The sequence below is a fragment of the Protobothrops mucrosquamatus genome, unplaced genomic scaffold, assembly GCF_001527695.2.
Source record: "Protobothrops mucrosquamatus isolate PMUCROS unplaced genomic scaffold, P.Mucros_1.0 scaffold616, whole genome shotgun sequence".
Lineage (NCBI taxonomy): Eukaryota > Metazoa > Chordata > Lepidosauria > Squamata > Viperidae > Protobothrops > Protobothrops mucrosquamatus.
This window is the reverse complement of record NW_015386912.1, coordinates 65,501-90,790: the sequence shown is the minus strand read 5'-3', so window position 1 is coordinate 90,790 and position 25,290 is coordinate 65,501. Positions and strand designations below refer to the sequence as shown.

The window sequence follows — 25,290 nt, the reverse complement described above, 5'->3', positions numbered from 1 at the left end:
TATTTTGTAAATCCCAATCCTAATCAAAACCAAACGCAAGGGTTCCCCCCCCTTTTGCCTGGAATTTTTAGTCCTGTCTAGCATTCAATTTAATTCAATTCACAAGGTCTCTAAATCTATTATGACTTAACAATAGACAAAATAATTCTGGTTCCCATGAAAAACTGTTTATTTTATATAGTTAGTTCTAAAATTTTATAGTAAAAGTTTTGGTATTCTGAATTTTTTTGGATTCTTAAATTGTTTATAACTTTCTTGGCTCAAAATCTTACTTAGCTTTTTGCTCTTTATCTCATATTCTTTTAGGTTCTTAAACCTATGGTTAATTTTTCTTTTGTTCAGAAATGAAGATAAACTCATGGTGTGTTTTTTCAATCTGGTCATTCAAAAGATGTCTAATAGCCTTAAGATAATTAAGTAGGCAATCTCTGAAACTTATTAGAAGTGAGGTTAGCAAGCTCAGTGTCTTTTAAAAGGCTCTGCTGTGGTTGTGAGCTTGATGATTGATGCCTTTGTATCCTGGCACTTAGACTCATGGGAGACCCCTGTCCTGCAGTCTCCTCACGAACAGCTATCCAAAGCACATGTGAGTGATCTCCCATCCTCATCTTATCTGAAGAGATTCGGAAAAACTAGTCTAGTCATTGGTACTTCAACGTTTTTTGTGGTAATCTTCTCTAGTCTCCCGGAGACATATTTAGATCGCTATGCCTCCACTGGAAGTCCTTTCCACAGCCTTCCTTTCATTGTACCGCTGTAACAAAGCTGGTAGTGTTGCTGCTGTCTCAGAAAGCAACTCAGGTTCTTTTTGAATCTGAAATTGGTTTTTCCTAGGCCTGGGAAAAGACAGTTCCATTTGTAGAAATCTCACACTGCGTATGATAACTGTGTTTTTTTCTTTATTGATTTTGAAAGAGTTCATTGGCATTGCCAGAAAACCCAACAGAAGGGTTTTAATTTGGTCCTATTAGTAGCTTTTTCTATTTCATGCCATGTATTTCTTATGTGTGGTACTGGACCCATCTTCTGAACCCAAGCCTTGATTAATGCCTCTTTTCTGGAGGGGGTGTTCCACCTGCTTTGAGGGAGACAGTAGTTTGCACCTTCTTAAGAGGCCATCCTTGGACCCAATAATTTTGATAGCTCTTGTGAATGCTGCAACCTTCCCTTTTCAAGAAAGACTGGCAGACCCAGGATTAAGTGAATTATCTGGACTCTTCAATTAGGGTTCAGGCTGGGTTATGGTACTGAGATGGCATTGGCCACACTGACTGATGACTTCTGGAAGCCCATGATGGGAGTGGTAGATCTGTCTTGGCCCTCCTTTTAATTCTTGATGGCTTTGATACCATTGACTATGATGTCCTTCTGGAAATACTTTGAGGTGGTTCCCCTTCCTTGGGTACTGTTCCAGTCAGTATTGGTCATGATGGTGGAGAGATGTAACCCTAGTCCCCTCCTGTATTTGTGGTTTCAGAGTTCAAGTTTCTCACTGCTCCTTTTTAATATTTGAATGAAACTCTTGGATGTGGTTATTCAGTGGCATAGAGTGCATTTTGCTGGTGATACTCGAATGTATATTTACATTCCAGCTGTTCATATGTTGTTTCAGTGCTTGGAGGCTGTGACAATATTGGGGGGGGGAGGGAGGAGGGAGAATTCAACTCTAGCAAGATGGAATGGCTTTGGGTTTTTCACCCTCCTTGAACTGGTGAGGTGTCATTTCTGAGTCTCAGTGAAGTAGACTTCCCCACACACAGGTGGTTCACAATTTGTGAGTTCTCCTGGACTTGTAATTTTTGCTTGAGAAGTAGGTGGGGACCTTTGGACAAATTAATCTTGTGTGCCAGTTATACCCTTTCCTGGACCGGGGGCCCTGCTCCCTGTCATACATGCCTTGGTTACTGCAGCAAAGTCTACTGATAAACTGGAAGAGCTTGGACCAGCTGCAGCCTGGGTTAGGAGTGGGGGGCCTNTATGTATTTTTGTACATATATTTAAATTGGCAAAAAATATCACAAGAAGCAACAATTTCATGCAACCATGCCAGAAACTAAGAAGCTGCTGGACCCCAAGAAGATCTAATTTTCTATTCCTTTAAAAGAGTCTAATGGACAAACTTTGGAAGCTCTTTCTGTGCCTTAGTACAATATAGAGTATAAGAATCACGTCTTGCTGTTTTAACAAGGAATTTATGGTCCTCGACACCCGGATCTGGGTAATGGACCTAATATTTGTGTGGAAGCCAGGAATGACTGAGAAGGCTAAAAGGGGCTGTCAAAAATGAAGCATGTATATTTTGAACAGATCTTTGTCCTTCCTGAGGAGAGGGAAGGATTACACACAGCTGTGAATGCAATCTTATGGGCTTAAGATGTTTTCGTATGCATAGATCTGAGATCAGCAATATAATGTCAGTTGATGGGAGAATTTGGGATATCTTGTGCTTCATTTTGGTCTTTCTCCTCCAGTCCTAACCAGCGCACAGATGAGGAACTTGCACTGATCTTTGAGGAGTTACTGCATGTCAAAGCTGTAGCCCATCTCTCCAGTTCGGTAAGCGACTAACAGATTCTGTCTCATCTGGCCTAACTTTAATTTCTTACAAATATGCTGTGAATAACAAATAGAAAGGAATCAGTTTACTTTTATCATCTTGTCCTTCATATGGTTGAAAGAGGAAAGGATTGCTCTTTTGCTGCTTCTCTGTCAACTTGATTGGATGCCAGTTTTATTTCTCTTTATAATCCAGCCATCACACCGTTCTATTGCAGCGCCCACATTTTTTTTCCCAGAATGCCATGAAATCGCACAAGTCTGCAGCTTTCTAGTTTTTAATTTATTTTTATTATTAGATGGTTTAAATCCTATTATTATTGCAGGTAGTCCTTGATTTATGACAGGTCACTTACCAACCATTAGAAGTTACGAGGTCTTGAAAATTTGTGGCCTGTCCTCAAACTTATGACTGCCGTGCCACCCTGCGGTCATGCAGTCATATTTTGGGCACTTGACAGCTGGCTCAAATTGTGTCCATGCAACCATGTGATTTGCTTAACAACTGTAAGCAAGATCCTGAAGATCATAAAAATGATTGTAAACCATAATATTGAATCCAGTCACGTGGTGAGCAGACTTACAACTGCAACAACTTATGAGCAAAATTCTGGATTCAAGTGAGGTCGTAAGTCAAGGACCTCCTGTACGTCTATAAGTAATTCAAGGAGGTAAACATACGTAACGCTCCTTCCTCCTCCTATCTTCCCCAAAACAACAATCCTGTGAGGTGCATAGGAAAACAAAATGGCAGCTACTCTCCTACTTCTACTGCAAATGTAAGTAATAAACACGAATGTGTCTACTTATAAATGAAGTTTTTAGTAACAAAACAGATAGGACAACATATTTTTCTGGCACTCTTCCCCCAAATATACCTTTTTACATGAATTTCCCAGTCTGTCTATGTATCTGTGTAATCAACTTTCAGTCACTCCAAATGCATCCAATCCAGAAGTTAGAACTGGATTCATTTCTACTTTCCTTGACACTCTCCTTAAATTTTTGGGCTATGCATAAAACATACTCCCTAGAATAGGGTTGGGTGGGCAGTGTTCCTGTTCAGCTTTACTATCCTGCAGTATTTCACTGTCCTGTCCATATGCCCTGAATGTCTACTGATTAGACTTAATGGAAAAAAATGAAATCATGTTAAGTACTGGCACTACTGCATTTTCCTATTTGCTTGTTTGCCATTTCCCCATTCAGGTTGCCAAAGTACACTGTGTAATTTACATGTTGACTTAAGAAAACAAACCCTTGGTTGATTGCGTTGAGATTTCTCGGGTGAAGTGCTTCATATTGTAGATGTTTGTGGATGACAAGACAGGAAGGAACTATGGCCTAATTCAGAGGTGCAGCAGTCCAGAGATCCAAACAAACAGGATGTAACTGGCACAACTGACACATTGCAAAACTATGGGAAATCTAGAACCAGGCACCTACAGTAATTGGTGCTTTGTTGCCATGAATCCCTTTTCTGCTTTCCTTTCCTAAGGGATCTGTGGATGCCAACAGTATTTTACAGCCAAATGTTATATTTTTAAAATCAGGGACCAACAATTACTTGCATATTTCTCTTTCCCAGTGAGCTTTGGGGAATTTTGTGTTGTGAACTAATTCAACTTCCGTTGAATTTGCACCTCTTCCAGTGCCCAACATTCCATCTAAGGTTGATCCTTGATACAGATATGAGTTATACTCCATTTATACACCTGTTTTTCCTTCCTTCCTTCCTTCCTTCCTTCCTTCCTTCCTTCCTTCCTTCCTTCCTTCCTTCCTTCCTTCCTTCCTTCCTTTTTCCCCCGAAGAAGGCTTGGAAATAAAAGCTGGCACCTATTTTGTAAATCTTCAGTTGGCCTCAATACGTTTGCTCAGTATGGATTGAGTTTAGAAATGTAAGGACTTAGCTTAAATGCTGTCTTATGCCACATGCTGACTTCATTTACCAACTGTTGCTTTTGAAACGTGTGATAGCTCAGTGAAACGTGTTATGGGGCCTACTCACTATCTGTTTCTCCCTTGCAGGTGAGGAGAGAGTTGGCTGCTGTACTGCTTTTTGAGTCCCATGCCAAGGCTGGAACTGTGTGTGAGTCACATTTTTTTTTGTCACTTTGGCAACACTCTTTTTGTCTCTAACAGTGTCCCTCCTGTATCCCATATTGCTACTTTATGCAGCCATAGGCTGACAGGTGTGGCCATTGTGAGTTGGCATCTTGGAAATGATATGCATTTTTATACCTGCCACTTGCAGTATCACAATTTACGCCAACCATTGTAAAAAAGAACAACGATGGCATTCAACAATCCTCTGTTTTGTGAAATCAGGGAGGAAAGCTGTCAGTGGTACTGTTCATTTTTCTCTCTTTAAAGTCGGTGTATTCCTTTTAAACGGTTCCTAGTTAGCTCTTTTCTTCATAACTCCAGCTCAAGGTCTCCATTTTTTCTTCTGTTAATTTATTTCTAAAAATGTTCATTTGTAACTGCACTGTAATTGCCTCAGCTGAAATTTTCCTGTAACTTAAGTCTTTTTTTCCCCTCCCCCCTCCACAGTGTTCAGCCAAGGGGACAAGGGCACGTCCTGGTACATCATTTGGAAGGGATCAATCAATGTTGTTACACATGATAAGGTGTGAACTTTTAATCTCTTTAGGAATCAAAAGGCTGGTTTCAGAATAAGACCAAGAATTCTAGGCATTTAGATACCAGAACTTTTATTTCTTTCAATGTTTCTAGTCCTTGGATTTATGCTTTAGATCAGTGGTTCTCAACCTGTGGGTTGGGACCCCATTTGGGATCGATCGACCATTTCATGGGGGTCGCCAAGCAAGGCTGTCCGCCATTTTTTTTGTCTGCCATTTTTTTTGTCCGCCATTTTTTCCCCCCTTTTCCGGCGGGTGCCTTACCTCCCTTGGGCTGGGCCAGCTGGTGGTCGGCCTACTCCGTCTCTGCCGCTTGCCAGCTACGCCTCGGCCGGAGCAGGGGGCGGAACCACGCATGTGCGGCGCTCCCGGGCAGGGAAAGTCCTCGACTTACGACCAGTTTAGTCCTCGACTTACGACCGGTTTAGTCCTTGACTTACGACCGGTTGGGGTCGTGGCATTAAAAAGGTTGAGAACCACTGCTTTAGATATTAGAGTTGCTTGTACTTGCAACTAATTAATGTTTAGATTTATCTCAAACGTTTATGCAGTTACCAATTTTTCCTTTGTCATGTTCCCACTTTTCCTTGTTACATAATAACTCACCTTTCAATAACCCAGGCATTTTCCAGCTGTCTGGGTTCCAACTCCCCAAATTATCAACAATATTCATGTTGACTGGGGAAAGTCTGGAGTCAAAATTTACCTTTCTGTAAGGTTCCCATATAGGTGAGGCTAATTTAAACATCTATAATTCTACTAGGTACCACCTCACCCCCTTCCTAATTCATAAATCCCTGAAAGAATGTAAATGTCAATAAAATTCTGTGTTCCAAAATTTCCCTTCCCTCCCTGGACAATTTTAGTGCTAAAATATGTCCACGTGAATGAATTTGCCCACTGCAAGTCAGCTTCCCATTCCCTTATGTTTACATACAAGCGTCTGTGTCTATACATAGAGAAAAGGAGTAGGGCACAAAGGTAAGGTGGGGAAGCGGTATGGCCTTTTGTCTGGTGTGCTCACTTCCTATGTGTGTTTATATTACTTATCATAAAATGGTGTCACGGTGTACAGCAGCCATATAATAGAAAATAAATATATCTAAGAGGTTAAAGTAGGGTGGAACACCATGTTGCTGAATAAAAAGTTTACCACATCATGTAAGACATTCTGGGGTTGTGCCTTTGCAAGGCAAAATTAATATAGGTGTGTGTACTTAACCTTCTCTCCTTACAACAGTTGTCCTTAAAACCTTTCTTCCTAGGCTGTGTTTAATCTGGTTTCCTGCTGGTTAAGTTAGAAATAAGGTACAGAAGAACAAACGTGTGGTTTTAGTAGTTAACTGATCTCAGTAGGACAACTCATGTTTGCCAAGGTGGTATCGAGACTTTGTGAATAAAATAATTGGTCCTCTCACTCGTTTTGCAGGGCTTAGTGTGCACCCTACATGAAGGTGATGACTTTGGCCAGCTGGCACTCGTGAACGATGCCCCCCGTGCTGCCACCATCATCCTTCGTGAGGACAGTTGCCACTTCTTGCGAGTGGACAAAAGGGATTTCAACCGGATTCTCAAGGTAGGCATGGAAATACATCATGCTGGAGACTGAAGCTGTTGTGTTTGGGCGACAGACTTGCAACATTAAATATACTTTGATTGGTAGAAGGAAGCTTATCTCTTGCACAAGGAAGTTGAGAACACCGAAGGATGGAGAGGCAGTTATATAAATAAAGTTCCTAGTCTACTTCAAATGTAAGCCTTGAAGTGCTTAGACCCTTGTCTGTCTTCCATTATTTGGGTTTCCAAATTGTTCCTCATGGTTGTATCTTTTCCAGAACCCAGTTACCTTTCTCTTGACTTCAACTTCCCTGCCCTTAATTTATGCTATTTTTAACTTGTTTATTCCTAGCTAGAGTGGCAATATGTGGCTTTTCAGAATGATGGTGAATGCAAATCCCCATGTTTAATGACCCAAACTACTGTAATCAAGAACTGGAAAATCACACATTGCACAATTGTCTGCATTATTGCCTCTCTTGGTATTGGTCTAATGCAAATTGTACACAACCTCTATTATGCCACTGCTTCTGCTACCTCTGATATATGTTAATAAGAATCAATTGGAATATTAGAGCAGTGATGCAGAGTCCTAAATGGAGGATGAATAGGTATTGTAGATTTTTTTTCCTGCTAACTTCCAACAGTTGCCAGTCTTGATCACACTAGTTAACCAGCTTCCTTGTGGTACTTGACTGCATATTGCAGATTTCATGCAAAGAAAAATGCTAAGAGTGTGATTAAAAATATGCTTCCCTGCTTTGATATTTTAAATTAATCTATCTGGATGTTGTGCCTTATGCCAGCATTGTGACAAAGTAGTGGGGCTTCCCAGGATTAGCATAGGGGTGTCAAATCTAATAAAGAATTTAGAAATGGAATTATTTCTTTTCTTTTTTTGGCTAGTATATGATGATGTAAGCCAGCCCATAATCATTTGCTTTTCTTCCTAGGATGTCGAAGCTAACACGTTACGGCTAAAGGAACACGGGAAAGTGGTGCTTGTTTTAGAGAAGAATTCACAAGGCACTAATTCCAGTCACCTTGCTGGGACTCCTGGGAGCAGTAGGTACAGCAATCTGCCCCCCTTCATTTCCCTGCTCCCTCCTCTACATTTGCCTCCTCATTTCCCCCCTCCCCTTTTTCCTTTGATAGAATAGGGCAGTGGTGGCAAACCTATGGCACGGGTGCCAGAGGTGGCACTCAGAGCCCTCTCTGTGGGCACGCGCTTCGTCGCTCCAGTCCTAGGCATTCAGCTGGGTTTTATAAAACCTTTTCGCTTTAGACCTCCACCACCGTGTGCAAAAAAAAAAAAAGGTTCAATCAGTCAATTTCAACTTCTTGCGGGAAAAAAAAAGTTCTTGCAAAGTTGGAATTGATTGATTGAACTTTTTAGTCCCACCCAGTCTGCCGTTGCCTCTGCAGCCATGCCCACCCAATTGGCCACACCCACCCAATGGGCCACATCCACCCAATGGGCCACACCCACCCGGCACTTGACGATGCATAAGTGGGTTTTGGGTTGCAGTTTGGGCACTCAGTCTCTAAAAGGTTCACCATCATTGGAATAGGGAATCATCCCTTGCAGACAGTCTTTTCTCCCCTGCCCCATATATTTTACGGGGAAGTCACTAATTCCTTGTGAATGTGGTGCTTCAATCTCTTTGTTTCAGTAAGATGCAAGTTGCCTTGTTGTAAACTACATGCTGATTTCATTTATGTGTGCCCCGCTTTAGATGTATACAAGGTTGGGATCTGTGCAGGTAGTTCTCAACTTACGACCACAATTGGGCCCAAAATCTTTGTTGCTAAGTGAGACAGTTGTTAAGTGAGTTTTGCCCCATTTTAAGACCTTTCTTGCCACAGTTGTTAAGTGAATCACTTCAGTTGTTAAGTAACACGGTTGCTAGTAACATGGTTGTAAAGTGACTCTGGCTTCCTCCCTTGACTTTGCTTGTCAGAAATGGGATCACATGACCCTGAAATGCTAAACCTGCATAAATATGAACCCGTTGCCAAGCATCTGAATTTTGATCACATGATCATGGCGATGCTGCAACGGTTGTAAGTGTGAAAAATGGTCATAAGTCACTTTTTTCGGTGCCTTTATAATTTCGAACAGTCACTAAACGAATGGTTGTAAGTCAAGGACTACCTGTACTTATTTATTTATTATGTTTGTTTGCTGCCCATCTCGCCACAAGGCGACTTACTGCTTATTTACTGCTTATAGGCTGGTGTAGATGATTACGGTAATCATATGGGGCTAATGTGAGGAAAACCATCATGGCGGCATATGCAACCAAACTGTGGGTTCTTAAATGTGGCTTCCAAACTTGATGAGTTGCAGTTGTTTGGTAGATGTTAGCTAGGTCTCTTGATATTGGTTTCCATGATGTAATTGCTACTTTGGATACCATTATTTTGTTCTTTCCTTCAGATATTCAGTAATGGCTGGGACCCCTGAAAAAATACTTGATTACCTATTGGAAACCATGCGTTCAGACTCTACGCTTTCTGACCCTGTCGGTGAGTATAAAATAGTTTGCATAAAGGAAAACCTCCAGAACAATTGTTGTTCTATAAGCCAATGCAGTGTGAAATTGAGGATTGTGGGCAGCTAATTTGAGCAGAACTGAGAATTGTATTCTGGGGATGATTACTGTTCTGTCCCAGCCTACGAGAGTCCTTGTTATGCTCACAAGGAGAAACCCCTCTTCCAACAAGCAGGCAGAAACCGCAAGAAAAAACCAACCCCTTTTATTCTCACAGACCTGAGTCAATGTCCAAGGCAAACACAGTTCACAGAAACTTTGATCCTCAACACAAATGGTTGCCTTCAGCAACCAGCACCTCTCACACCTTCCCTTTTATAATTCAGCCAAGGCGTGGCTTCCTAATGCCTTTTCCTTTGCTTTTGGAGCCGCCCCATTGCATTCCTCTGTTCTACTCGCTTCTCTTGCCTGCGCCTTCCTGCATCCTGGATTTTTCCCAACTGTTCTTCATCACTGTCCAATTCAGGTTCCCAGCACAGCTGTGTCTCAGCCTGAGCGCAAGTAGAGGAGCCAGGCTCCTCGTCCGACTGTAAGTCTTGGAACTCCTCAAAGCCTTCCTCTGACTCTGATGTGACTCCAGGCCCCTCCTCCTCCTCCTCCTCTGATTCCTCAGACTCAGTTGCTGGATCCACAGGCTGGCGAGGAATCACAACAATTACAAATTAAAGTTTCCTAAGGCAGATGCGTGCAACCTACAGATGCACAAAATCATAAAGCTCCTTCAAATATTGTGATGAATGGTCACTTCCACTGTATTACAAAAGGAAGATTCCTGGAGACTCTTACCTGTTTATATTACAGGTAGTCCTTGACTTACAACCATAATGGAGCCTGGCAATTACAGTCTTGACAGTTGTAAAGTGCCTCATCTTTTTGACTGACTCGATTTTATGACGTTTTTGTGGCAGTCATTAAGCAAATTTGGTAGTTATTAAGCAAACCCATTGTACACTATGGGTCATTTTTGCCCCAACTGGAAGTAATTGCTGGTTTGGGGCAAAAATATAAATTGTGATCATGTGACCATGAGGTATTGCAAAGGACCGTAAATGTGGCCCAATTGCCAAGTGCCCAAAATGCATTCATGTGGCCACAGAGGTGGGGTGGCCGGATCATCAGAATTTTGGAACTGGGTTGTAAATATCTCTCTTTTGGGGGGTGGGGTGAGAGGGGGTGTCTGTTGAAAGTTTGGATGGTCTCTAAGTGAACTGCTCACAAATCGAGGACTCCCTGTACCTGCTTCTAATCAATTTTGTGCAGTTGATTCACCATTTTGCATTATTTTAATGTTGACAATGTGGGCAAAAATAAAATAAAATATTTGGTATAGCTAAGTTTAACTTAAATAATTTTAATGGTTGAGCTGGCCCCACCCACTTTTCTTCCTGAACCCAGACGTAGTCGGATATGATCTCTATCCTTTCCCTTCTCCAGGAAGTCACTCATAGGCCAAGAATAGCATTCCTGTTCCAGTTTGGCCAATTAAAAGACACTGTGCAGCTCTGCTATTTTTTTTCTTCCTTAAGGGCCTTTGTCGAAAGAAACAAGATGAAAAAGATATGGGAAAATAACCATGCTATCTATGCTATGTTTACGATTCATACCTTGCCTGGAAGGACCCCCAGCCCTAATCACGTAGATGGTTTTTAAACAGGAATCTTTGGACTTTATTTTAATAGAAGGGAGCTTGCTACTTGTTCATCCCTTTGGTCTAGTGGTCTGTGGTTATTCTTATATTGGAATATGTATGGAGTGTCAAAGCAGAGGAGAGCAAATGCAAATCTTCTATGTTAGTAGGCAGTAAATTAGAGCAGCATCTAGCCCGAAAGTCATATTTCACAATGGCTTCTCTCTTCTTTGCAGATACATTTCTGGGAGATTTTCTCCTGACGTACAGTGTGTTCATGCCGACTCCACAGCTGTGCCGAACTCTGCTCCAACAATATCCTTCTTGGTTGCCTCTGCCTTGGCTCATAGATGGAGAAGCCTAGTCAGCAAAAGGCTTTCTTTGGAGGGAGACTGCACTGGGTTGTTTTAGCCAAGAGCGTTATAATTCCCTCCGTGCATCATTCTTTGTTCTAGATTGTTGCAGTGCAATGGAGGGAAGAGACAGCACTTCTGGAGGGCCAGATTTGGCCCAAAGTCTGTTAAAATCTTAACTTTATGCTAGGGAAATGTTCCTCAACTAAATGCCCCCCAGATGTATTAAATTACAATCCCCATTGTTCTCTCTCTATTGGAATTCTAGAAGCCACACAGGCATGTTATAGCAAAATATAGGAATGGGGTTTGCTCTTTTTTTGTTTTTAAATTCTCCCCAGCAACATCATATCAGTTCCCTTTTATACTGTGTTTCTGAATCCCAATCAAGTTTGATATACAGTAACAGGAAAATCATACATACCTGTATAGACACACAGATATATATCGACTTCCAATATGTTTTTTTTCCTTTAAGTCTCCTTTCTCTAACTTTTCCATGCTGTAACCATTGATAGTTATGAGATCCATATAACTGTAGGTTGCAGAATTTTGCATTCGGATGAGGAGTGGGGGTGAGGACACACAACAACTTTAAGATGAAGTCTCAGTCAAGCTGTCTATTATCAACCTTCTCCAATGCATCATCTCCCAGGTGTGCTGAACTGCAACCCTCAGTTTTCCATGTGGAGGCAGTAGATGGAGAAGCCTTGTCTAGAGTCCATGGAGGGGCTGGTCAGCTTAGGATGGAGCCCAGCAACTCAGAGGCCCACTGTTGACACTTGCCTGCATCTGGCTACTGCCACATTTAGAATATAGCCAACAACATTTGATGGCAGGCTATACAATACCCCTCTGTGTTTTTAACCTCATATCACACCGGACATTATAGATGAGTTAAAATGCCAGCTACATATTCTTTTTGAAACCTGCTACTCTCAGATACTACTGCCAAGAGAAGCTAAGCCTCACCCAAAAACAAAACTCCCACCCTTAGAACATGTATGTCAGGGGTCTCCAACCCCTGTCCGTGGACCGGCACTGGGCTGTGGCATGCCAGAAACTGGGTCGCACAAACAAGTGAATCCTCATCCGTACGATGCAGGCAACATGCAAAACCATGCCCTCTCCGGTCTGTGGAAAAACCTCTCTCCACAGAACTGGTCCCTGGTGTCCAAAAGGATGGGGGTCACAGCTGTATGGGGTCTGTTTCATCATCCTGGGCCTGCGCTTCCTTGACTTACATTCACCTTCCATTCGGAACCTTCGGAGGGCTCGGAGCAGGACAAAGCTGCTTATATCCTGGGGAAAAGGCAGAAGATCCTGTGGTTGGTCAACCAGTGGGTGTCTCTGTATGGACGGCTGCTGCAAGCAGAGGCCTGTGCTGTGGCCTTTTTGCAGGTAAGGGGAGATTGGTGAGGACCCAGGGCACAAAATTGTCTTTAGGGCAGTGGTTCTCAACCTTTTTAATGCCGCGACCCCCCAACCGGTCGTAAGTCGAGGACTAAACCGGTCATAAGTCGAGGACTAAACCGGTCGTAAGTTGAGGACTACCCAACCGGTCGTAAGTCAAGGACTTTCCCTGCCTGGGAGCGCCGCACATGCATGGTTCCGCCCCCTGCACCGGCCGAGGCATAGCTGGCAAGCGGCAGAGACGGAGCAGGCCGACCACCAGCTGGCCCAGCCCAAGGGAGGTAAGGCACCCGCCGGAAAAGGGGAAAAAAATGGCGGACAGCCTTGCTTGGCGACCCCCGTGAAATGGTCGATCGACCCCAAATGGGGTCGCGACCCATAGGTTGAGAACCGCTGCTTTAGGGAGAAACAGACGGGGCAATAGAGCTGGATATCAATTGTTCTAGAAAAAGAGACATAAAAATTGAGGGAGATGGGAGGTTCAAAAAATGTGAAAAGTAAATAAGTTGGTGTGGCTCAGGAGGCATTTTTTGCCTGGATACCTGTGAAATATGCAACTTTGTTTTCCCTCTGAGTTTTCCCTTTTCCCTCATATGTGATGATGGTGATAGTGGTTGATAGTATTATTATGGTTTATTGCATAGACAGCCAGATGTTTAGATTGAATTTGGCATGTTTGTCCACCTATCGAGTCTTTCCCAAGGACCTGAGAGAGGCAGATGTAGGAAGTTTGATGGTGTTAAAGATATTGTCACAGAATGTAGTCAGTTCCAAGTAAGGCTACCTTTGGCAATTGTCAATGGTGGTGGTGTTCAAGTGGTGCTCCAGTTGTTTTGGGATATGATGATGATGATGATGATGGTTGGTTGCAGTCAGCCACATGTTTAGACTGAATTTGGCATTTTTATCCACCTATCAAGTTCTTCCCAGGTAATGTAATGCTTGGATCCAAGCAGTGTGGCCTTTTGTAATTGACAATTGGAAATTTTGTCAATATGCAGATTTTCTAAACGCCATCCAAGATTTTTTTTAGTAAGGCACTCAATATGCCGATAACCATTGGGATTACCACAGCTGGTTTATGCCATAACCTCTTAACTGTGTGATCTTCTCCAATTCTTTGTCTCCTACTATCCCTGGTATTGCCCCATTAATTGCCCCCACTTTCTTTTTTAAAACCACAGGTAAATCTGGTGTGTTATGTGTCTAGATTTTATCAATTTATATTAAAAAACCCTACAGTTATTACATGCTGCCCTTCTCCCAGCAGCTCTGGGTGTTGGGTGGGAAAACCCACACCCACCAAGCCTGGCGACTAAAACATATGAAGAACGGCTGCAGGAACTGGCTATAGCCAGTCTAGTGAAAAGAAGGGCTAGGAATGACATGATAGTAGTATTCCAATATTTGAGAGGCTACCACAAAGAAGAGGGGGTCAACTTATTTTCCAAAGCACCAGAGGGCAGGACAAGAAACAATGGATGGAAACTAATCAAGGAGAGAAGTAACCTGGAATTAAGGAGAACTTTCCTAACAGTGAGAACAATTAACCACTGGAATGGCTTGCCTTCAGAAGTTGTGGGTGCTTCATCACTGAAGGCTTTTAAGAAGAGATTGGACAGCCACCTGTCTGAAATGATATAGGGTCTCCTGCTTGAGCAGGGGGTTGGACTAGAAAATCTCCAAGGTTCCTTCCAGCTCTGTTCTAATTTGAATTCACATAGCACACATAATCATGAAAAACCTCAGCAATCTTCCCCAGCAATCTTTGCAACTGAGATTATTGGAAGCTTAAAGTACCCATTCTCTCTCTTAATTTTACTGCCATGGCCACCACAGTTTTATAGATAAAACAAACTAATGGGTCCCATGTGTATTTATTTTTATGCAAGTCATGTTGATTGACTAGCATTTTTCTCCCATTATTGTGGACTTGGAAATCTGTCTTGTTGCTTCTGCTAACTGGTCTTGGCCAATATGTTGCAGACTATGTCAGAATACGCAACTCAAGATGCTCGTCTGGGGCCCCTGGTTCGGGAACAAATCCAGGATCGCCGGAGAAATAGAGTGTGAGTCTACTGTATCATTTCAAACTGTCTAATTGTTTTTGTGTTGTCAGAAAAGAGCCTGGTCATAAGTAGGACAATCATGGCAAAAAGCCCAATTTTCTGGGACGTCTGAACACAGGTACGGGCAGATGTCAAGTTAAACAATTGCAGCCAAATGTTTGCATAACAACCTAGACGTGTTGATATATACTTAGAAATAAAGAATTGTAACCAAGAACTGTAGAACAGTTGAAAGAGTGGTTTATTGGGCTACTTGGATCCTTGCAGTTTTAATACTGCTGCTGTGTTTTCTCAAAAACAAAGCCTCTGGCAGTCTAAGTAACTGTTGTGATCTGACATGGACTTTTCTCCTCTTTGAATAGGATAGAAAATGGCAGCAACTGTGCATCCCCAAAGCTACAGGTAAATTCCTGGCTTCTAGCAAGAGGTTCTTCAATTATTTTCTGATCCTTTTTCAGCAGTTGCAGGTGTCTTTCCCAAGTAGACATGCTTAATTTTGCTTAATTATTTTCACTGACTTTTTGTGTGTGTGTGTGTGTGTGTGTGTGTGTGTAAGTAAAAGCAGAATTCAAGAAGGGAAATAGCTCAGGAGACATTTGGACCTGCTACATGTGGTCATGCTTTCTCTTTCATTTTATGGCACAAAACCCATCTTTTCATTGTGGCAACTTTTTCCTTTAAAAGCTTCTGTTATACAGGGTCTTCCTTCCTTCCTCTCCCTTCATCTTCACACCTTATCATAGAGCGCTACAGGAAAAGGGAACCAGGATAGATTCATCTCATTTTCTTTTCTAGAGAAAATGAGACATGCAGAGCAGTGGTGGGATTCAAAGATGTGAACAACTGGTTCTCTGTGTGGATGCCGCTTCCGGAAGTCCATTCTGGGCCTGGGCAACAAGAAAATTAGCTACTGGTTCTGCCGAAGTGGTGCAAACTGGCTGAATCCCACCACTGATGCAGAGGCAACTCAACATTTTCTGTCCCAACATCTTCCCAAGGGTTTCTGATGAAAAGCTAAATTCTGTAAGCTGAATTACATTGCTTAATCCCGGTATAGGGATGTGTATGCTAAATTTTCAAAGCATATTTTATCTTGCTAATTAAAGAAAAGAGAGAGAGAGAATAAGAACTTTACTCCCAGCCATTGTAAATCCTGGTTTATGGGCTATCGCTCTAATTTCTATTATTTTCATCAAACAGAATGCATGTATTTGCTAGCCTATGTCTTGAAAACATTTCTAGGAAAAACCTGAATTTTCTTCGCACATCTAGATAGAGAAAGATTGGGAGAGAAAGAAAGGAGTACAGGTAGTCCTTGACTTATAACAGTTCGTTTAGTGACTGAAGTTATGATGGCTTAGCAACAGGAATGTTCAGCTCAGTTGTGGTTGCAAGTCAAGGACTACCTGTATTTTTGGACACCCACATTTGCATTCAGTATCTTTAAGGGACTGATGTGTGCGGTATGGGGAAAGGCCTTTCCTGTTAAATTTTAGTGCGTATTAGCCATAAGCATCCACTTGTATTGTGCTATGATTTCCTGCATGGTAAGATTTTTTTTTCTGTGTCTTCTCCTTTTTTCATTCCCAGGTCAGGAATGTTGTGAACCGGTTTGTCATCCAAGAAGAAACTTTTCTGAACAACAGTTACACCATGCGAATCAAGGACAAAGGTCATCATGATTTCCCTGCTTATGGTTCAAACTAGTCTGCTTTGACATTGATTTTCCATTGTGTAATCAGAACCAGGGCTTTTTTTTTCTCACAGAACGCCCAGAATGGAGTTCCGGCACCTTTTTGGGATGGAACCTTGTAGGGTAGGCAAGGCGGGTTGTATGACTTGTGTGAGTTCTGGCACCTTTTTTTTTTTTTTAAGAAAAAAAGCACTGATCAGAACAATTATTACTGTGCCAAGATATGAGAGCTTGGCTCCATGAGATGATGGCAAGGTTTTGATTCGCTTGATGGGTTATGATATATTTTATATCTAAGGAATAGCTTCTGTGCTAACTCTCTTTCCTTTTCATCTTCCTCTCTAGTTTCATATGACATATACAGGCCCAACTATTCCTGCCTTACCAGACTGTTACAGGTGAATGCCTCAGTTCAGGAAGTCCTTGCATCATTAGTAGACTGTCAAGACTGGAACAAAGACTGGATCCTAGTCAAAGTTAATTCAGCAGGAGGTGAGCCCACTGTAACCTTTTAGCTGCTGTTTCCTTGGGAAGATAATGAAGCTATGCTAGTTTTGCAGGAGTTTCGTGGAGATGCCAGTCATGTAAATAGGAGTTCCTTCATCCCAGTGCTACACACAACCCATCTGGCAAAACCCCTTTTCCAAGGATACAAAAAAAAAAGTAACAATTTACAGCTGTTGGCTATCTGAAAGTCCTTTAAATGTGCTTGGTCCATGCAGGTCTGTCATTGGAAATTAACATCTTCAAGAATGTATCAGTAGCATAAGACAGCTGAAGGAAATTTCCCTTCCCTGTTGCCCCTCCGCTTAGTCTATCTTGAGGCAAAGAGTAGTGGCAGCAGATGGTCTAGTCAGCAGGAGCTGCTGATGGTTTCCACCATAGTATTATCAAGTCCTCAGTGGAATGATCTCCCTCACTTTGGCTCCAGAGACATTATTGGAGTTTTTAAATAATGGGTAGGGATGTCTATGGAGATTCTCAGTCATCCAGGTTATAGTTATCCCAAAGATGCTTTTTCACGAGGCAACTGGACTTTCTTGTTTTTCTTTGAAGATGTTTCACTTCTCATCCAAGAAGCTTCTTCAGCTCCACCATCCAGTCAGAGCTGAAGGAGTTTCTTGGATGAGTAGGGAAACGTCTTCAAAGAAAAACAAGAAAGTCCAGTTGCCTCGTGAAAGAGCATCTTTGGGATAATGGGTAGGGATAGCAATGACAATGAGCGCACCAGTGGAAGACTTGAAAGACAAGTCTGGGGACAGTTCATCATGGAGAAATATGTATGTACTGTATCTGGGCAGTAAGAGTTGACAATGACTTAATGGCACATAAATCATATCAGGGGTAGCAATTTTGGGAGATGGATGTTCCTGCCTTATGCAGTGATAAGTGGCTCCGCTATGGCAACACTGTCCTGGAGCAACTGAGGGTCATATCCAAATTGGTGTTAGTCATACATGTATTTCAGCAGTGTCAAAACCATAGCAGAAAGGATTCCTGCATGTTTAAAGCTAAAGTGTTTGAGGCAGGGAAGAAGAGCATGCAGGTTAGTTACGGTAGTTTCCATCAAATGATTCTGAGACTTCCATTTCACATTTCTAGCAAAGTTTTATAATCTGAGGAAATCATTTCTCTGATTTTTTAACATTGTACCAGGAAGGCCATGCTTGAATATATATTATGGATGAATGTCCATGTGGCACTTGTTTAAATAAAAAAAAAATGGCAGGAGTCTCTCACCTGAAGCATTGGGAGAAGAACAAGGCTGACATTTGTAGAGTATCTGATTCACCAAGACACACTTCTAATTTTCAGATAATTTAAATCCTGCATCAGTTTAATCATGCTATGCATCCAATGGAGTTAAAAGCTTCTGGCTTTTAATAAAATTTGTTAGTCTGAAAAGGTGCTCCCAGAATCCTGATTTTTCTACCATAACCTATCTCCTCCTACAATGAGCTAAGGGAAGAGTAAGTTTACCTACCACTGTTACAGTGTGGTTTGTAACTTGTTTATCCATAACATTCATCTATCATGTTGAATGTTGGCTCAGCTGTTGTTTGTTACTATTCTCTCATGCTTCAAATGGTCTGGCTTCCTTCAGAACACAAGGAAAAAAAAGGGCCACATGTGGATTTATCTACATCTATCAGATAAGGACAAACTGCCCCCCTCTTGAAGACCTCCAGGGTTGTCTGCCCTGGGGGCCCAGGCTGGTTTCTCCTCACCCCTCCTTCATTTCCCTGTCTTCACACTTCCTTTTTCATGTTTATGCTGGGAAGGGCATAACTCCCTTCTCCTCCCCAGCACAGTTTGGCTCCTGACAGTCTGCCAAACAGCTGTTAGTCCAGCAGTGGAGCAAGAAGCCTCAATGAGAAAAGCAGCCCATAAAGAAAAGTTTCTCCTCCTTTTCTATTTAAATGGAATTCTGCTCCCCCAGGAGGGGAAGGGCAGACCAAATCAAACTATCTTGATGCACAGAGAAGATGTGATTTAACCCTGTTATTCATGCATCTTTTAGTCGGGATGAGAAGAAAGTTGTATGTGGAGCTACATTTATATGTGCATGCAGATGTTGATCCCAGCTGTCATTCATTCTCACATGCAGCCCTTGAAGACCCTACGAAAGGGTCCACTACTTAGGTTTCTTTTTAAATGCAAAGCCACATGGCAGTTAATGTCATGTATGGCCAGCTACTACAGTACTTGATTCTGGAGGAGAAAAAGATTTATTATCATGAATGTGAAATGGGCCTCTTTGAATCAGAAACTAGAGCTAAATTTACTAGCTAGGTAAGAGCCAGTGAAGTGAGCTGTGGTTCTCTAACATGGTTTGTGGGAGGGAAGGCAAAGAGACGTAACAATCACTCAATATTGATGCTTTGTTATATGCTGCCTCCTCGTGGCCTGTTGAGAAACAATTGTATTTCTCAACCTGCTTTCTAAAATTGGATTTTGGCAGATAAAGTTGTATTGCCCATGGAAGCTTTTGGTGTGTTTACATCCCTGGGGTTGAATGAGAGACTTTTTGCTGTCAGTGTTCAAGAGCTTCACAACTTGGTGAGTATTCCTTGTAAATACACACAAGGGGAAATTTCCCACATTTTTTCCTATCCTGTTTACCATTACCACCACCCTCTTAGCACAATTATCAAAGATGTGAACTCTGACATATAGAAAATATCTGGAGGAAACTTTATAACCATAGGAAGTGGCTTTTTTCCCCAGTAGAAATGTTACGCTGAATTGAAGCGATGAAGTATGTCTAGTTTAATGAAGAGAAGGACGAGGGGGGACATAATAGCAGTGTTCCAATAACTCAGGGGCTGCCACAAAGAAGAGGGAGTCAAGCTATTCTCCAAAGTGCCTGAAGGCAGGACAAGAAGCAACGGATGGAAACTAATCAAGGAGAGAAGCAACCTAGAACTAAGGAGAAATTTCCTGACAGTTAGAACAATTAACCAATGGAACAACCTGCCTCCAGAAGCAATGAATGCTCCAACACTGGAAGTTTTTAAGAAGAGACTGGACAGCTATTTGTCCAAAATGGTATAGGGTTTCCTGCCTAAGCAGGGGGTTGTACTAGATGACCTCCAAGGTCCCTTCCAACTTTTTTATTTTTATTATTATTATTATTATTATTATTATTATTATTATTATTATTATTATTATTATTATTATTATTATTATTATTATTATTATTATTATTATTATTATTAATAATAATAATGTCCCTGAGGAGTCTACAACAACTCACCAGGGCCAACTCACCACAGCCAACTCCCTGTGGCCAACATGCCATGGTCAACTCACTGCAAGACAAGAGTTACACTAATATCAAAGAAATGGTGAAACAGAACCATGAAAGAAAGGATGCGAAAGGAGGGACAAAATGAAATGTGAATGGCAAAAATTACAATAATTTTGTACTTATTTTAAATAATTAAATTGAAGTGTTGAATTGTCCTGCAGGGAATTTTCCTGTGGTGAGTTGTCCCTCAGCGAGTCGGCCGTGGCGAGTTTGTTGTGGCGAGTTGTCTCATTCCGTCCCTGAGTTGCATGAGTTGCATGAAATTGGAGAAGAGGCAATCTATACCAAGATCATGGAGGGAGTATCCCAAATCAGACTTTGAATTAACTATTGGGGGGAAAAAACCCACAGACCTTTATCTGCATCCCTTTCACTTTGAAGCAAGATACTGATAAAAGATATTTCCAAACTGAGGCTGTATAATGATTCGGGATTTTCTGCATATGGTGTTGGAGTTACAGATTTGTGACAGAAGGTTAGAATTATCTATAACTGAAGATGTTCAGCCCTCCTTCCTAAATGCCAAACAAACACCCAAAGTTCCTAAAAGGGGTAGTTAAGGCTGTAGTACAGTTGTGTGCAATGGGTGTGGTAGGATTCATACATCTTCACTTTTAGTGTGACTTGGGCTTAGAGTTCAAACGTTTCCTGAGGTTCCATTCTAGGACCCAGTATGCACCGTCTGTCTGTACATAGCAAAAATGGCATGCCTTTCTCCTTTTGCTTGCCAAGGCGCCTCACCCTGAACAGCTTGGTCCCAGAATTGGTTCCTGGGAAAGTTTGGATTTCATTAGTTCAAAGGACCTGGCTAATCAGATCACTGAACATGACTGGAACCTCTTCAAAAGCCTCCATCAGGTAAGGAAGTTCTATTAATAAAGGATAATATTTGTAGCTCAAGGTTGAAATGAGGGGTCCTTGGTGTTCTCTGAGCTTGCATGTTTTCTTGCAGACTCTTCATTATCCAAACTAGGTAATGTCATCATTGCTAGTAAGGAGTGCTGTTTGCTGTCAGTTTATATTCTGGTGTCTTGCCCTGTCAGTGTTGGGTGGGGGTGGTCTTAGAGATTCTTTAACAGCCCAATCAAAGAATCTCTTAAGAGATTCTATTCTATTCTATTCTATTCTATTCTATTCTATTCTATTCTATTCCATTCCATTCCATTCCATTCCACTCCACTCCACTCCACTCTTATTCCATTCCATTCCAATATTCTATTCTGTTCCATTTCATTCCATTCTGTTCCATTCCAAATTCTATTCTTATCCTGTTTTCCTTATGCTGTTCTGTTGTGTTTCATTCCATTCCTTCTGTCCAACCCCGCTCCATTCCACTCCACTCCAGTCCACTCCAGTGTTCCATTCCAATGTTCCATTCCAATATCTATTCCATTCTATTCTATTCTATTCTATTCTATTCTATTCCATCCCATCCCATCCCATCCCAATTCTATCCCAATTCTATCCCAATTCTATCCCAATTCTATTCCATTCCAATAAATTCCATTCCATTCCATTTGCTTACAAGGATTAATGCTCCCAATCTTGCCATGAGTTATTCACCCATCATTGTTGGTAATGAGCTGAGATTTCTGACTGTTGCTTTGTTAACTATTGCAAGCAGAGATCTAGCCATTAGCATGGTCATTTGAAAGAGAAATTAAGGCAAGGCCTTGTGTCTTAGGACTGGAGCTTGGGAGAAATTTCCTGACTGTTGTGCTTTTTTTTCTTTTTCTTTTTAAGGTGGAGTTGATTTACTACGTGGTTGGGTCACAGAAATTTCCCAGTGCAACCACAGTCAACGTGGAGCGTTTCCTGCGTCGTTTCAATGAGCTGCAGTTCTGGATCACCACTGAGCTCTGCCTTTGTCCTGATGTTATCAAAAGAGCCCAGCTGCTCCGCAAATTCATCAAGCTGGCTGCGCAGTAAGAATCTACTAATTACGAAAATATTGAGTCAGAAGTGGGTAGACTGTATGCTTACAGGATCTAATGCCTTTTTATGAACTCCTTGAGGTCTATCAGTCAAGACAAAAATGATTAAGCAATAAGATACCTTTTAGTATCAGCTGGTAAATGTGTTCTCCCCAGAGAATAGTTTATATTCCTTTCAGAGAAAATTCCATTTTTGGTTTCTTCATTGAACTTTCTAATTTAAAACCATGTAATTCAGGAAACCAGCCAACCTGACCAAAGGCAAGGAAGGGATTGAATGAGATGTCATCCATAAAAAGCAGGTTGTCTCTCCCTGCCTTGTGCTATTGCTGTTATTAACCATTAGGATGACTCTCTCCCTTCAAGCATCGAAACCTCACCTTGTAGATCCTGATTGACTTTTTGGAGACCTCTGAAAATGAAAAAAAAAATAATTCTTTCCATGGGAGAGAACTTGATGCTCTATGAATGGAGCCTCTGCTGTTTTTCCCTTTGGAAACTCTTGCAATTTATAATCAATTTTGTTTGGGATTTCCCTCCTTGGCTGAATGGTGTTTCTGTATTTTTGGTTTCAGCCTAAAAGACCAAAGGAACCTGAATTCCTTCTTTGCTGTGATGTTTGGCCTGAGCCACTCTGCTATCAGCCGCCTTTCTAGGACTTGGGAGGTACGTTTCTACTCTCCAAAGAAGGGGGAAACAGTTGAATCGATATGCTTGGTCTGAAACTATTTACCTACATTAACATAAACTGTGTTCAGGAGAGCAGTTTGTTGTATCTGCCAATTTCACATTTGCCACTTTGAAAGACTCTTCCCAGACCTGTTATCATTTTTATGGGGTCCTGGTTAAGGAAATGAAGGAATGCAAAATAGTAATCACAGCCTGATTGTGTGTGTTTATGGGATATGAGGATGATCTGACTACAACATCTATCTAATCAGAATAGAGCTGGATGGGACCTTGGAGGTATTCTAGTCCAGCCCCCTACTCAAGCAGGAGTCCCTATATTATTTCAGACAAGTGGCTGTCCAATCTCTTCTTAAAATCCTTGAGTGATGAAGCACCCACAACGTCAGAAGGCAAGCTGTTCCACTGATTAATTGTCCTCACTGTTGGGAAGTTTCTCCTTAATTCCAGGTTGCTTCTCTCCTTGATTAGTTTCCATCCATGTTTCTTGTCTTGCCTTCTGGGCTTTGGAAAATAAATTAACCCCTTCCTCCCTGTGGCAGCCTCTCAAATACTGGAATACTGCTGTCATGTCCCCCCTAGTCTTTCTTTTGGAGCAATCTCTCCATTGATTGCTAAGGTTGATTCAGCTGAACTGGCTGGTTAGGTGGGTGTCTTCTTCCTCTCTCACTTGCTCCATGTGTGTCCCTCTTGAAGCTGTGCTTAGTTCCCAGACTGATGGAGTATACTGATCAAGGACATGTGCACTGTGTATGTGTAGCCATAATAATGAGTTTGGGATCGAAGAGGCAGGCCTGAAAAACATTATCTTCTGGGAGGAGAGATTCATTAACAGGCCTTAACAATCAGTTACTGTGTAAGAAGTAAAGGATAGTAGCAAAATTAAAGCAATTAATGAAAGACCATGTTTTCCAGGATCTCAAATACACATGGAATGCCCAGAAAGGAGAATCTTGGCTTTTCCCCATTGACATTTATTTATTATTTATTTGCTGCCCTTCTCTCAGACAATTCTTTTCACGAGAAGTTAGATTCTTAGAAACTGGGAAGAGGGTGATGAGCCATAGAATTCCAGAACAGGAAAACATCTGCGTATTAGAGTTGCATATTTGATGCAGTGAATCAATGCAAGTTGAATGTAATAAAACAATGGATAAATCAGGTATTACTAAAAGTTTTTAAGCAGTGACGTACCAAATCCTGTAATATGTCCATTTGTGGTCAGGAGAGAGATGGGATGTCAAATACTATGAAGGGATTAAACTGTTGCAACTGTATGACTTATCTGTCCCAAGCTGAAATAAATTTGGCTCAAAATGGGTCGAAATGAGCATTTTGGGGGGATTTGGAAAGCAGATGACTCTGAACTGGGTTGTGGAAGAAATCCACCATCTCCATATGGAAGTAACTCTTGGAGCACTGTGTCCTCTGTTATTCTTGATTCAGAAGTTGTGTGGAACAGTATTTATATGGGAAAGATATCTCTTTGATATCTGCTTGTGGCAAAGTTGACACAGAAGAGTGAATAATTGCATATAAAATGGTGTTAAGCAGAGGAAATTGCAAAAACAAGTTGAGATTTTCATTTAAAAAATAATTTGCAGAGTAGAACGTTGGACATGTGCGAACACTGAAACATTGGGAATTTATATGGCTGCCTAATTTACATTGTAAGTCTGGATGGTTTACAGCCCTCTCTGAACTAGACAAAAAAAATGATTCAAATGTAAAAGCAAACATCATTAACAGTGACCTGGCTCACATTCATACACATTCATAGGAAGATTATTCATCCTAGCTCCCAATACCAGGAAATACCAAGATAGAAAATACCCAATACCAAGATAGAAAAATGTGGGGTCAAGAAGATAGAAAAATGTGGGGTAGACAGCATCACCACCAGATGGATCCGTAGCTGGCTGACCAGCCATACTCAGCGAGTGGTCCTCAATGGAACCGCATCTACATGGAGGGAAGTGTGTAGTGGGGTGCCCCAAGGCTCTGTTCTGGGCCCAGTGCTCTTCAACATCTTCATCAACGATTTGGACGAAGGGATAGATGGGGAACTCATCAAATTTGCAGACGACACCAAGCTGGCAGGAATAGCCAACACTCCAGAAGACAAGCTTAAGATACAGAAGGATCTGGACAGACTTGAACACTGGGCACTATCTAACAAAATGAAATTCAATGATGAAAAAAGCAAGGTTCTACATTTAGGCAAGAAAAACCAAATGCACAAGTACAGCATAGGTGGCACCTTGCTCAATAGTAGTAACTGTGAGAGGGACCTTGGAGTCCTAGTGGACAATCACCTAAATATGAGCCAGCAGTGTGCTGCAGCTGCCAAAAAGGCCAACACAGTGCTAGGCTGCATTAACAGAGGGATAGAA

General features: G+C 41.7%; 1 protein-coding gene across 1 annotated transcript in view; it reads left to right on the top strand.

Moving 5' to 3' along the window:
• RAPGEF3 (Rap guanine nucleotide exchange factor 3) overlaps nucleotides 1-25,290 on the top strand; it is a 59,333-nt gene that overhangs the window by 28,801 nt on the left and 5,242 nt on the right. Inside the window, exons 6-21 of the mRNA XM_015817649.1 lie at nucleotides 2,472-2,556; nucleotides 4,585-4,645; nucleotides 5,110-5,186; nucleotides 6,628-6,774; nucleotides 7,709-7,824; nucleotides 9,196-9,284; nucleotides 11,174-11,252; nucleotides 12,541-12,691; nucleotides 14,690-14,772; nucleotides 15,135-15,174; nucleotides 16,363-16,444; nucleotides 16,811-16,957; nucleotides 19,428-19,525; nucleotides 21,009-21,134; nucleotides 22,020-22,201; nucleotides 22,786-22,876. Of these exons, the coding sequence (XP_015673135.1) occupies nucleotides 2,472-2,556; nucleotides 4,585-4,645; nucleotides 5,110-5,186; nucleotides 6,628-6,774; nucleotides 7,709-7,824; nucleotides 9,196-9,284; nucleotides 11,174-11,252; nucleotides 12,541-12,691; nucleotides 14,690-14,772; nucleotides 15,135-15,174; nucleotides 16,363-16,444; nucleotides 16,811-16,957; nucleotides 19,428-19,525; nucleotides 21,009-21,134; nucleotides 22,020-22,201; nucleotides 22,786-22,876 (1,654 nt within the window). The remainder of the gene's footprint in view (nucleotides 1-2,471; nucleotides 2,557-4,584; nucleotides 4,646-5,109; nucleotides 5,187-6,627; nucleotides 6,775-7,708; nucleotides 7,825-9,195; nucleotides 9,285-11,173; nucleotides 11,253-12,540; nucleotides 12,692-14,689; nucleotides 14,773-15,134; nucleotides 15,175-16,362; nucleotides 16,445-16,810; nucleotides 16,958-19,427; nucleotides 19,526-21,008; nucleotides 21,135-22,019; nucleotides 22,202-22,785; nucleotides 22,877-25,290) is intronic.